General features: G+C 40.1%; 1 protein-coding gene across 1 annotated transcript in view; it reads right to left on the bottom strand.

Moving 5' to 3' along the window:
- SLC9C2 (solute carrier family 9, member C2 (putative)) overlaps positions 1-12,936 on the bottom strand; it is a 48,193-nt gene that overhangs the window by 4,846 nt on the left and 30,411 nt on the right. Inside the window, exons 15-22 of the mRNA XM_005867730.2 lie at positions 11,537-11,735; positions 10,657-10,845; positions 9,811-9,960; positions 8,209-8,260; positions 6,051-6,199; positions 4,813-4,938; positions 2,163-2,261; positions 405-572 (exon numbers count right to left, since the gene is read on the bottom strand). Coding sequence (XP_005867792.1) covers positions 405-572; positions 2,163-2,261; positions 4,813-4,938; positions 6,051-6,199; positions 8,209-8,260; positions 9,811-9,960; positions 10,657-10,845; positions 11,537-11,735 — 1,132 coding nt within the window. The remainder of the gene's footprint in view (positions 1-404; positions 573-2,162; positions 2,262-4,812; positions 4,939-6,050; positions 6,200-8,208; positions 8,261-9,810; positions 9,961-10,656; positions 10,846-11,536; positions 11,736-12,936) is intronic.

Here is a 12,936-nt window from a genome sequence, read left to right on the forward strand (position 1 = left end):
AGAATACCAGGCTACTTATTTGTTGAATAATTAACTTCCTACGTAGCAAGTGAAAAATGAAAGAAAGGGAGATTCAGAACAAGCATTCTTTAAAAACACTGCTTTCATATCATGGTCTATACATGCCACGCACTTCACATAGGTGTTTTCCTAATCTTGGTAACATCAGAAGTGAGATATACTCTCTTTTAATGAACAAGGACACAAAGGCTCACAGAGGTTAAAAATACCGCACTCCAGATGCCACAGCCAGGAATTCAGATGGCAAATGTGCCTTCCCAGTTGCTGGTTGAGGGACTAAATAATATATCAGAATGCCAAGGAAGCGAACATGCTGGCATTCGTCATTTACTTGAGGAAGAGTTCATGAATAACCTACAATGTAGACAGAACCAGGGCCTTACCTGTAAAATAGTTTCACAGATGGCAGTATATTCAATTTCACGCTTAAGCAGACAGCTCAACTCTCCAATTATGTCCCCACAAGTGCAGTACTCTGTAAATAGGGTTTGGGACTGTCTAGTCATCCTATGGACACTGTCGACTCCAAAGGTAGGAGGTGAACTATGCAGCTGCAAAGGGAAATCCCAAGTTAGAAACCCTTGGCCAGACTATAGGGGCTCCCACTCTTGCATTCATTACAATGGAAGGTAAAGGTGCTTTATGAATCCTCTCAGGTGTGAATTGGGCTTCACAAAAATCACGGTTTCTTTCACATTTAAACTCTCGGAGGCATGGATTATTTCTGATCTTTAGCTTTACAATTTTCTCCTTATAAACCTTCCGTATGTAAAATCTCACACAAAGTAGTTATTGCCATCTGCAACTAATGTCACTCCCCCTGAGTCCATTAGATATTCTTATTGTCACAAGCCAGTGCCTCAAGTGAAAAAAACAAAAACAAAAAAACCCACACCTTTTGATTCCATAAATGCACAAATCGGACATCTGAATTAATTCACCTCCGAACCAAGCAGTTCAGTAAAAGCCTGTCTCCCTTTAAGGTGCTTAAGAATAGCTACCAGGAAATAGCAGAAGAAAACGTTTTTAGGGTGAACACAAGATGGTTGAGTTCCCCCCAGGAAAAGAACTGGTAGGCACAAGTGGGGGAAGAAGAAAGGCATCAGACTTTGGGAGGAAACTGCAAGAATCAACCAGAAGGATTACAGAATTTCCCAGAAAGTTTAGCTGTAAACATCAAAGACAAAGGTTATTTTTCCAGACACAGGAAATAGGAAACAAAGGGTCACTGAAGAAGTTGCTGTGACAACTGTACCCTCTCTGAGAGATCCCCATTCAGACTCCAAAGGACTTGGACATTTTTTACATTTAATTTTGAATGCAGTTCAAAGGCCCTTTGAGCAGTGAAGAATGCCCCTGCTCTTTACAAACCAAGGAAAGAAGATAGCATCTGTGGTAGGCAGAATTCTAAAAAGCCAATTATACTTGAATCTAGGTACTGCTATGAAGGGATTTTGGAAATGGAGTTAAGATTACTGACCACCTGATCATAGAGATGATTCTGGATTGTCCTGGTGAGCCCAGTATAATCACATACGCCCTCAAAAGTAGAAAAGGAAGTAGTCATTCAAAGAGATGTGACTGTCATCTAAGATCTGGGAATTATTGGGGTCAGGAGCTAGGGCTCACCCATGCATTCAGCTAGTAGTAATTTGGATTCTAAAGGATTCCTGTCCCCATCACTCTACTGACATCTTTCTTTTTCTTTGGTCACCAAAGCCTCCTACTGGTCAGATTAAAAGTTGTATTTTCTATTCTCGTCCTATTTGACCTCTGAGGGGATGTGACATTGTGGTCCATTTCCTTAATCCTGACTCTCATTTTCTTTAGGTGAGTAACTCCACCACTCCAAGTACTGGGTTCCTTAATCGAACATCATGGAAAAGACTGCTTCCTCCCAGGATTGTTGTGAGGAATAAGTAACAGTTATGAAAACAATTTGTAAAATGAGAAGCACCTTTCAGATGTTAGGTATTAGCATCATCTCTCAGCTGTGGTGCTCACACTGGGAGAAATGGTTTAATTTGGTAAAGAGACTACGTTAAAATTTTGAAACTTTCTTGATTCCTAAATTTCTCCTTATGCTATAATTACATATTGCAAATACATTTTAAATAAAAAATAAACAAATAGTCCCTTACAATTGCCATTCCTGAAATAATCAGGTAGATTCCTTGTGGCATTTCACCTTCTTTACAAATAACATCTCCATAGTCAAAATAGGCAAGTTTGGCTCGTTCCTGAAGTAAAAAAGAAAAGAAAAAGTCAACACAAAAGCTTCATAGTCTACTTTTCTCAGTAGAAATATTTTAAAGCAAAAATGTCTTTCAAGTTGCATGAAACCACAAGTTGTATTATTTGGTTTGTTAATGAATTATAATAATGTGCTGACATAACGCATTAACCTTTAGAAAAAAAGGGAGAAGCAAGCAAACCATAGACTTTGTGATTAGTAATCAGCACAGTGACTGATAGAAACACCCAATAAATTCGAGGTTGGGTAAATGTTTACAATAAAGTGTGATAAGAAGACAGAGACAGGATGCCCTGGGAAAATCCAGAAAGGCCACAGGACTGTGTCTTAAGTGTCCAGGGAAGACTTTACAGAGGAAAGAACAGCTAAGCTGAGACCTGATGGAAGAGTTACACATGGCCAAGATTCGGTGAGCCGAAGACCTTTCGGGCAGAGGGTTCAGTATACGCAGAGAACAGAAGCAAACAGAGTATCTGCTTGTGGTGAGCAGAGACTCAGTATGTCTCAGGCAGGGAGCGGTGGTCACCTGGACTCAGTTATCCATTAGGCCTCAAGAGGCACAGTGACTAGGGTTCACAATCGTTTTAGGAACTCAGCAATACTTTCGTTTCTTTTAAAATCAGAAGGAATGAAAGAACTTTTAAATAGAAGAGAATGTTTTAACACTAAAACAGTTAGTACTGGTCAGTACTAATAGTCATCTTCATATGAACAGTCAGAAAGTATAATTTTGGGAACTTTTTTATGGAGGAAGAGACCCACTGAGGCAAAAGAGTGCAGGGCCCATGAAGAGTCATGATGCAGCCTGGGCGAGGCAGGACTGGGAGCTGAGCCAGAGCCAGGTCTGGCAGGATCTGGGAGGCCCATTAAAGAGTCCGGTTTTTTCCGAAATCGGGGGGAAACCACTGAAGGGTTTGTAACAGGAGAATTATGGTGACAGATTTGCATTTTACAAAGATGTGTGAGAAACATATTTCCAAGTCATTCATAGTGGTTATCACTAAGTGTGGGATGGAAGAGTGAACAGTCCTCTCTTTTCAATTTACTTCTGGGTTATTTGAAAATAAGCATGGATGACTTAACGATTTTTTTTTTAAAGTTCACCTAAAGCCAATTACCCGGAGTATGGATTATTCAGACCTTGTTTTTCTACCATTGTCTTCTGGCTTACCTTTATAGAGTATGGGCTTTTAGTAAACCACACCTGTTGGAGGATGAAAGAAGGGAGGAGTGGTGAAAATTAACTATGAGGGCTGTGATGGAGACCAAGATTGAACTTAGTCTTCATTAAGAGGTGTTTTATGTTTGTTTTCTCTCTGGATTTCAGTCATCCACACAATCCCTGGGCTGTTTCTAATGAGAATAACGCCCCTGTGCTCCCAACTCATTACTATTTTTATCCCGTTGAAATCAGATTTAAGTGGCTATCAAGAGCCAGCATACTAAGGAAAAGGACCACTTAAAGAGAGAGGTATCTGAAAGGGATAGAGAAAGCCCAACAGCTTTGCATAGGATGGAGGGGAGGAAGATTGTGCCCTGCTCATAGATTCACCTCAGTGTCTGTGAATCATTAATTTATGGAGTTTTCTTCTCACCGTTTTCCCCATTGTTCCCCATTCACTGTTGGATCGTCAGTTATAATTATACTTGTGAAAATTATTACCTATAAAGAACCAAATTCTAACTTTATCTTAAAATTGGATTTTTGCAAAACTAAACAGGTTCCATAAAAGCAAGGACTTCATTTATTTTGTTCACTGCCATATCCCCAAACATAGAATAGTTTCTGGCACATAGAATAGCTTCTGATAAATATTAGTTGGAAGAGCCCCAATTCCTAAAGCAACACTCAGTTGACTTTAGACAAAACACGAACTCTGGAATATACCACAGTCCTCACTATTCCCTATTACACTACACCCAGCTGGTTTTACTTTTTAATTTATTTTTAAAAAATTTAAATTGATTTCAGAGAGGAAGGGAGAAGGAGAGAGAAATAGAAATATCAAGGATGAGAGAGAATCATTGATCAGCTGCCTCCTACATGCCCCCTACTGGGGATGGAGCCTGCAACCTGGACGTATGCCCTAACTGGGAATCGAACCATGACCTCCTGGTTCATAGGTCAACGCTCAACCACTGAGCCATACCGGCTGGGCTAGTTTTACTTTTATATTATCTTCCTGACCTGTATAGTCATTTAAATTTGAGGACCTTGCTCTAAAAAGTCTTTTCCAGAGTGGTCATCTGGAAGTCCAGACTCTACAACATAAAATAAGATGGGATTGCTAATGATCAGGTAACAGAGAGAGCTCATCCTGAGCAGATAATCCATTGTAAGAAAACAATCATTGCTTTTTAGGCTTAAAATGAAATCTACTCTTCTAGGTTTTGCTAGGCCTCCATTTGACTTATCCTTTATTGGCCATTACAGGAATCTTGCTTTAAATTTTGTAGTTGTTAATCTTATATTAGGGAGTGGGAAAAACTAAAAATAATTATTAAACCTGAGCCAGAACAGAAGACAGAAGCTTTACCTTGAAGAACTCAATGAGAACATCTTTATTTTCCAGCCAAACAATATTATGAAGATATTTGTCAGGAGTAGGGGGCGGGATTGACATTGGAAAGTTATTCAGTGCTTTTATTTTTGAAAGAAGTACCTAAAAACAAACAATCAAAACAAGGGTGATCAGATCCTATAACAGAAAAGGTACATTTGGTTAAAACTGAGGAAATCTAAACAAACAACTGTTATGCAAACTTAATCTTGATTTTTGACTCAGAGCTTCTCTCACCGTATTTAAATTGTCCTCTAACTTTTTTGTCCCTATTCTCCCCTCATTATTATTTTCACTGATGTCTTATCTCATATTCAATTTATCATCCTTATAATACAATTAACACTTACATTCTACCCTGCCTTAATCTTAAATTAACTAAACTTCAAGGTTGATTACTATATGATTTAATGCCATGCTCTCTCCATTATCTTCATGTGTATGATTCGCTTCTCTAAACCCTTCTAATGGAGGATACCCTGAGAAGCCCTCTCTGGCTTCCCCCACCAAGTAAGAGATAACCACTTATCTCCATATTCCCAAGGCATCTACAGGTCTCCCTTATGGAACTCATTGCATTATAGTAGTAGTAGTAGTTGTACTTCTGTGTTTCACCCTCCATATTATGTCACTTTTGTTGATTGGATGAACAAGTGACTGAGTGAAAGAATGAGGAAGAGCCCATGGACCTTAGGAGACAGTGTTATATCCATTAACTATCCCCACCTCCTCAAGAGCCCATAACAGATAGTAAGTATCCCATATATATTTACTTAATTAAATCGAATAGACTTACCTGCCTCCTTATGACCTGGGATTGATAATTATATCTCTTTGGCTGACAATTTGACAATTAGCAGGCATTCAATTAGTAACTGTGGAATGATTGTTTACCCATTACCTTTCTAAACAAATCGACAGGAAAAAATAAGTCTCTCTCCCCATAAGGGTTATTATTTATTTATGGGTATCAAGCATTCAATTGAATCTCATATAGCCTTTAAAGTGATAAATGAAAAAAAAATACAAAACACAATGCGTGCAGAGGTGTAATTTGAAGAATACTCTAAAGTAGCCCTTCCACTCTCTCTAAAAATCAATGGAAAAATATCCTTGGGTGAGGATTGAAAACAAACAAATAAGTAAATAAAGTCACAGTACAGGTTGGGGTGTCAGGCTAATGGAATCAAGCAACATAAAAATTGCTTCGTTACCTTATTCATCTCGATGCCCTCGTGCTTATCGATAATGCCTCTGGAGCAAAGGAAGGCGAGGTGTTTCAGAGACTTGGCGATCACGGTCTGGATTGCCTGCCTGGTCTTCAAAGCAATGACCACATCACGACCCTCGTGCTCTATGAGTCCTGATGCGAATAAACCTCTCAGTGAGCAAACCATGCAATGGCCGCAATGACTAATATTTGTGTAATAAATAGTTTGTGATTTCCAAAGTATTTACACAACAGCCTTTTTGTTCCTGTCTCAGACAGAACTGGTGAGGCTGGTAGAACCAGAGTTATTTTCATCTCCATTTTATGGGTGAGAAAACCGAAAAACGGCTTTCCCCACTGGCGAGGAGAAAAATCACTCGTGCTGCCTATTCCCATGGCACTCCTACCTGGCCCATTATGAAACTCGTTCCATTGCAATATTATTCTTTTCACCTGTCTCATGGATAATTTTATATAAATTACATATTGTTTGTTGGCTAGTTGAATAAATGACTTGAGATCAAAGAGCCCCTGGACTTTGGCTGGTGAGTCTTTCTGAGATCAAATCCCTTTTTTCTTTTTTTTCCTCTTTCATGAACATGAGGAAGTATGGACGGGACCGGGAGTCAAGGCTAAAACTGTGTCTATTCCATCTTTGTAATCCTAGCATCCAGCGCAATGCCTGACACCTGGGAGGTACGGGAGTCATTTTTCTAACTAAAATGAGAAGAGCAGTCAAATGAAGGATACGATGATCAAGAGCGGGTTCTAGTGTCAGACACGCCTGGGCCTGAGGTCTAGCTCACCACTTACCAGGCAAGTTAACTTCTAAGCCTCAGTTTCACCAGCTATACATGAAGATGACAACAGTATTTGCCTTCTAGAATAATTATAAGCGTTAAATGAGATAATGTATATAAAGCCACTAACACAGTTCCTGACATAATTAGTATTCAACAATCCATTGCAGTAATCATATGGGAACAGGCACTCCCTCTCATAGGACTGAATCAAGGAAACTTTGTAATATTCTGTACTAACCTAAAACATAATGTAAGACAGCAGCTCCTAGGCCCCTAATCTTTCAAAGAACAGAAGTAAAAATCTATCGACATGAAAATGGCAGCAATGGGCCCTGGATTTTCTGAGACAGCTCCCAAATATTGACCTATTGTCTCCGAAGGTCAAATTTCAGTCATTAGACCACATTCTTTCTGTTTTGATTTGGAAAGTCTGATCTTTAGAAGCCCACGTGGCGTCTTACACTGTGATTATAAATGCAAAGTGGTTTTACTTGATTACTTTTATAATAACTTCCATGTATTAGGGGCCCACAATTTTCCAGGCTCTCTACCAGCTCTCTACTTTTCACACACCGGAAGCCTGGTCCACAGCCCCCTCAGGAGGAAAGCAGACCCAGGAAGCTTTGTGTAGGATCCTAGCCGTGTGTTGTGATTCAAGCAGAGCGACCACAGATGCTCAAGAAGTGGCATCCCGTGCGGTCTCACACTCCTGAGTAGCCTTGCAAAGTAAAACAAAGCCAAACACCCTCTGTGAAACAAAGGTAATTTTCAAATGTCTTTTTCTTACAACCTTAAAGAATCTGATCCTTAATACACTTCCCACACTTCTCATTCTTTCCTCTGGGCTCCCACAGCAAATAATAGAACTCTAACTTTCTGCAGTTAGCTACTCATAGGCGCATATCTGCACTGTTTGCATACCTGGCCCATTACATGTGTTCAGTAAGTGCTTGTTGGATGAGTAAATGGGTGATTGCAGAATTGAATGAAAGCATGAATTTGTCTTCATTTGGTTAAATTATGGGATGGTGGGTCCTAGAGCAAATTAAGCCTGAAACATTGCTGGAGGCAAAAATGACAAAACTGAAGCTGTCCTACTTAGGGCACATCATGAGAAGGCAGGGTTCTTTGGAAAAGACAATAATGCCGGGAAAAAACAGAAGGCAGCAGCAAAAGAGGAAGACCGAACATGAGATGGATTGACTCCATAAAAGAAGCCATAGGCATGAGTCTACAGGAGGTGAGCAAGCAGGGCTGTTGAGGATAGGACATCACTCATGTGTAGTAGGGTCACCAGGAGTTGAAGCCAACTCAATGGCACGTAACACACACAGGGAATCAGATACTCCAACGACCTACCTAGTTCTTTGATAGCATCTCGTTTGTTGGTTTCTAAAATTTCATACAATTTCTGTAAGAAGTTAGGAAAAAAACATTAATTTCTTATTATATCAAGTGCATTTCTAACTTTAAAATCTGAGGGGGCCCTAGCTGGTTTGGCTCAGTGGATAGAGCATCAGCCTGTGGACTGAAAGGTCCCAGGTTGGATTCTGGCCAAGGGCATGTACCTTGGTTGCGGGCACATCCCCAGTAGGAGGTGTGCAAGAGGCAGCTGATCGATGTTTCTCTCTCATCGATGTTTCTAACTCTCTATCCCTCTCTCTTCCACTCTGTAAAAAATCAATAAAATATATATTAAAAAAAATCTGAGGGGGGAAGTACAGTAGTCAAAATCTCACTCAGTTTATGATTTGGGGGAGATATTTGGCTCAGTTCTGCCCTCTGTGTGATTCTGCTGCCTTCCCCATACTCACGCTCATGTTACAATGAATGCTGTGCTTGCCTAACTAATATTTCTCAGAAAAGATTATTGTGCACCGCACACGCACCCAGGAGAATTCTCAGAGATAGAGCCCCACTAGGGGAGAGCCAACTGAGCAGTCATTTGGGGAGCCAGTCTATTGGGAGCACAAAAACAGTGGAATTAATGAGAAGAATGTGCTGTCAATTAGTTCCTGCTTCCTACTGATAATTCCTGACACACATAGCTCCACTCCGGGGTCACCGATCTCTGTTCAATCATACAGTAGGTGTTTGTCAAATGTCCCAGCCAGCACTCTTCATGGAACTACTCTCTGGCTTTGAGTCTTTCAGGAGCTTGCACTTGGCCACACCAAAACCCCTGTGACCTAACAACTGAAGTTTCCTCAGACTGCCAGGCACAGGTGACTGAAATTCTGCACCCAGGCAATGCGTGGCATGGTGCTAGTTACAGAGAACAGCTGTTGGTCATCTCAAGTTTAATCAGTGTCAGTAATGAGAATATGCTGTGATTGTGTTGGTTTTAGAAAAACACATGTAATAGAGCCCTCATTTTGAATATGAGAGTAAGGTATACAATTTTTATTAGGTTTTTCTCCTCTCCTGACAACATTGAATCAATATTGGGAAGATGTCAAACTACTGGCCTGACCAGGGCAGCCACATACTGTGGTCCAACCCCCTTCACACCAAACAGGGCCCACAGCAAACCGTAAGATGGCTGCAGAACGACCCTGCACAAGAGCGTGTTGGAACCAATTCTGCCTACAAAGAGAATATAACCGTGAGAGCCTGGACACAATGTGACTTCTCTAAAGGTGAGCGGCCACGGCCTGGTTTCTTGAACACTTAAGTAGTTAGGTTTCGTTGTTTGGGTTTTGATGTGTGTTTTTTCCCATAGGACCAGTACTAGTCTCTTACCCGTGGTCGGCAAACTGCGGCTCGAGAGCCACATGCGGCTCTTTGGCCCCTTGAGTGTGGCTCTTCCTAAGCCTTAGGAGTACCCTAATTAAGTTAATAACAATGTACCTACCTATATCGTTTAAGTTTAAAAAATTTGGCTCTCAAAAGAAATTTCAATCGTTGTACTGTTGATATTTGGCTCTGTTGACTAATGAGTTTGCCGACCACTGCTCTTACCTGATATATTGATTCTCTGCTAGAAATCTGTTTTATCAAAAATTTGGCATCCTCTTGGCTTTTGACATAGCCTTTGGTGATACTATACATCAAGCTGAGGCGCCTCTTGATCTGCACATCCACAATGTTGATCAGCGTTGGGATTAATAACTGCAATAATGGAGAGGGGGAAACCTGAAAACGTGACGAGGCAAAGCATGCTCAACAGATCTTTATGCTAGGCTTCATTCAAGAATTGTAAGGTTATATCAATGACAAAAACGAAGACTGCTACCTAGCAGAGAGTACATTGAACATACAGGAAAAGGTGATAATGCTGTGAGGAAAAAATAACCTTAAGCAGGTAGAGAGGGATCAGGAAGATGGGTTGGGAGACTAGGAGTACAGGGAGGGGGTGGGGCACGTTGCCATTCTATGTAGGTGGCCAGGGAAGATCTTCTGTGTAAAAAAGAAAGATTTGAGCAATGACTTGAAGGAGGTGAAAGTGTGAACCAATCAGTTACCCATAGAGTGTTCCAGGGGAAGAGACAGCTCCTTCCCTCATTTATTTCAAAATAGTGAGGTTTCTGCCTGGCCGGTGTTGCTCAGTAGTTGTGTATCGCCCTATGAACCAGGAGGCCATGGCTTGATTCCCAGTCAAGACATATGCCCAGGTTTTGGGCTCAATCCCCAGTAGGGGGCGTGCAATGATCCTCTCTTATCATTGATGTTTCTATCTCTCCCTCTCCCTTCCTCTCTGAAATCAATAAAAAAATATATATAAAAATAATTCAGTGAGGTTTCTGAACATATTTAACAAACAGTGTAGGAAAAAAAGACCCAATATCTTAAAATGTGAAGTTTTACCTTGATCAGAGGAATAAATCTAATTATTCTTATATACCCTAATATTATTGTAAACTGAATAAGAACCAAGTTTTCCGGTCTCAATTTGACAAAGTATACACAAAAGCTATCAGTAATTCCAATAATCAGGATACAAAATTCCAGAGTATTCCAATGTTGATGAAAATATTTCCTTTTCAAAATTATTATCTGTTTAGAAAACAAATAGAACATATGTCATTTCATAGTACCTATACAATGATGTATGTGAAGGGTAGGGGGGAGTCTTAAAAATTAACAGTTACATTCTCAACAAATGAGTTATATTCCAAAAGTTGGGTTTTAAGTTATTCATTTGGGGAATTCCAAAAAATTATTTTTAATTTCCAACATAAAAAATCATAATTTAATTCAAACTATATAATTCTCTAATTAATCTGAAGTGCCCAGGACAAACCATGAAAAATATCGATAAACAGGTTCTTTGTGAGACTATTGATAATAATTAAAGTGTGAAAACAATCTTATCTTTTGAAGTAAAACGTAGTCCTCCTGATGAGGACCTAGCAAACCAGTTTGTTTTTATTTGCTCATTTATTTTTTTGCATCATTACAGAGAGAAATTGAGGGAAACATCCTGTCTGAACATTCAATTCTTGTCACTTGACCTTTGAGAGTCTGTTCACTTTATGATAGTTGCTGTATCTGATATCCAAAACTGTGGCTATTATACTGATTTCATTATTAAACCCAGAAAATTAAAAAAGATTAAAATTCTAGGATTCTATAAACTGTTAGAGCAAGTGGCTTCTAGTATCAAGTTATTTCAAAAATATGACAAAAATAAATTTACAATATCTGAATTGTTTTTTATGGGATATATTTCTATTTAAAGCAGTACCTTTAATACTGACTGTAATACATATAAAAGTATAAAATAGTAGTTTACTAATATCAGAGACGTCTCATTTAACTTTCTTGGCACTGAAGTTAGATGAATTATCAGAGGATAAATGTACATTAATGATACAATATGTCCTGCATAGTCAAATTCTTCTGAAAATACAATGTGATATATAAATATCAGAAATTTATTATTCCTGAAAAAAAAGAGAGATCAAGTGAAATGTTAGATCACTTTAAAAGTATAACAAGATGTAAAGTTCAACATTTATTTAAACAAATCATTAACAGTAATTTGAAGAAAGCGTAATATAAAATAATAGATAAGCAAAAATCTAAAACATACTTTCTATACATAAAAATCATAGTGCAGAAATAAAAATTTGGCTCTTGTGAATCTATGTCAGGCATAGAAAGTATTTTTAAAAATCAAGGTGAATGTACATAGGAAACAGTGAAAAGATTTATAGATTGAAAGCAAGAAACAAATTTAGAGAAAAAAGTAGCATTGTTTAAAATTAAGGACAGGGCCCAGTTGAGGTGGCTCAGTGGTTGAGCATTGGCCTATGAACCAGGAGGTCACAGTTTGATTTCTGATCAGGGCACATGCCAGGTTGAAGGCTCAATCCCCAGTGTGCGGCGTGCAAGAAGCAGCCCATCAATGATTCTCTCTCATCATTAATGAGAGAGGCATGCACGGAAACCTTTCTCCGCCTCTCTCCCTCTCCCTTCCTCTCTGAAATCAATAAATATCTACACTAATAAAAGACAAAGATGCTAATTGACCATACCTTTGCTATGCCCTAAGCCACGCCCACCAGCCAATCAGAGCGACTATATGCAAATTAACCCAACCAAGATGGTGGCTAGCAGCCACAGAGCTGGAGCAAGCAGGAGGCTTGGTTGCCCGGGTGATGGAGGAAGCCAAGCTTCCCACCTGCTCTGAGCCGGCTGTGGCCTCCACTCATGGCAACAAAGTTTCAATTATAGAAGACAAATAAACCCCAGATACCTGCTTCCAGACAGCCTCCACTGGGAGCTTGGGTGGCTGGGGGTTGTGGCCAGCCTGCAAACAACCATCAGCCCCTCACCCAGACTGGCCACACCCTCATGGGTTGAGGGTCCCCAATGGGGGGCTTAGCCAGCCTAAAAACGGCTCTCAGTCCCTCACCCAGACTGGCCAGGCACCCCAGCAGGACCCCCCACCCTGAAGGGGCTGTGGCCAGCCTGTATACAGCCCTCAGCCCCTCACCAAGGCTGGCCAGGCACCCCAGTGGGGACCCCCACACTGAAGGGGCTGTGGCCAGCCTGCAAACAGCCATCAGCCCCTCACCCAGGCTGGCTAGGCACTCCTATATAATAAAGGGGTAATATGCAAATTGACCCTAACAGCAGAAC

Source organism: Myotis brandtii, unplaced genomic scaffold (assembly GCF_000412655.1).
Source record: "Myotis brandtii unplaced genomic scaffold, ASM41265v1 scaffold250, whole genome shotgun sequence".
Classification (NCBI taxonomy): Eukaryota; Metazoa; Chordata; class Mammalia; order Chiroptera; family Vespertilionidae; genus Myotis; species Myotis brandtii.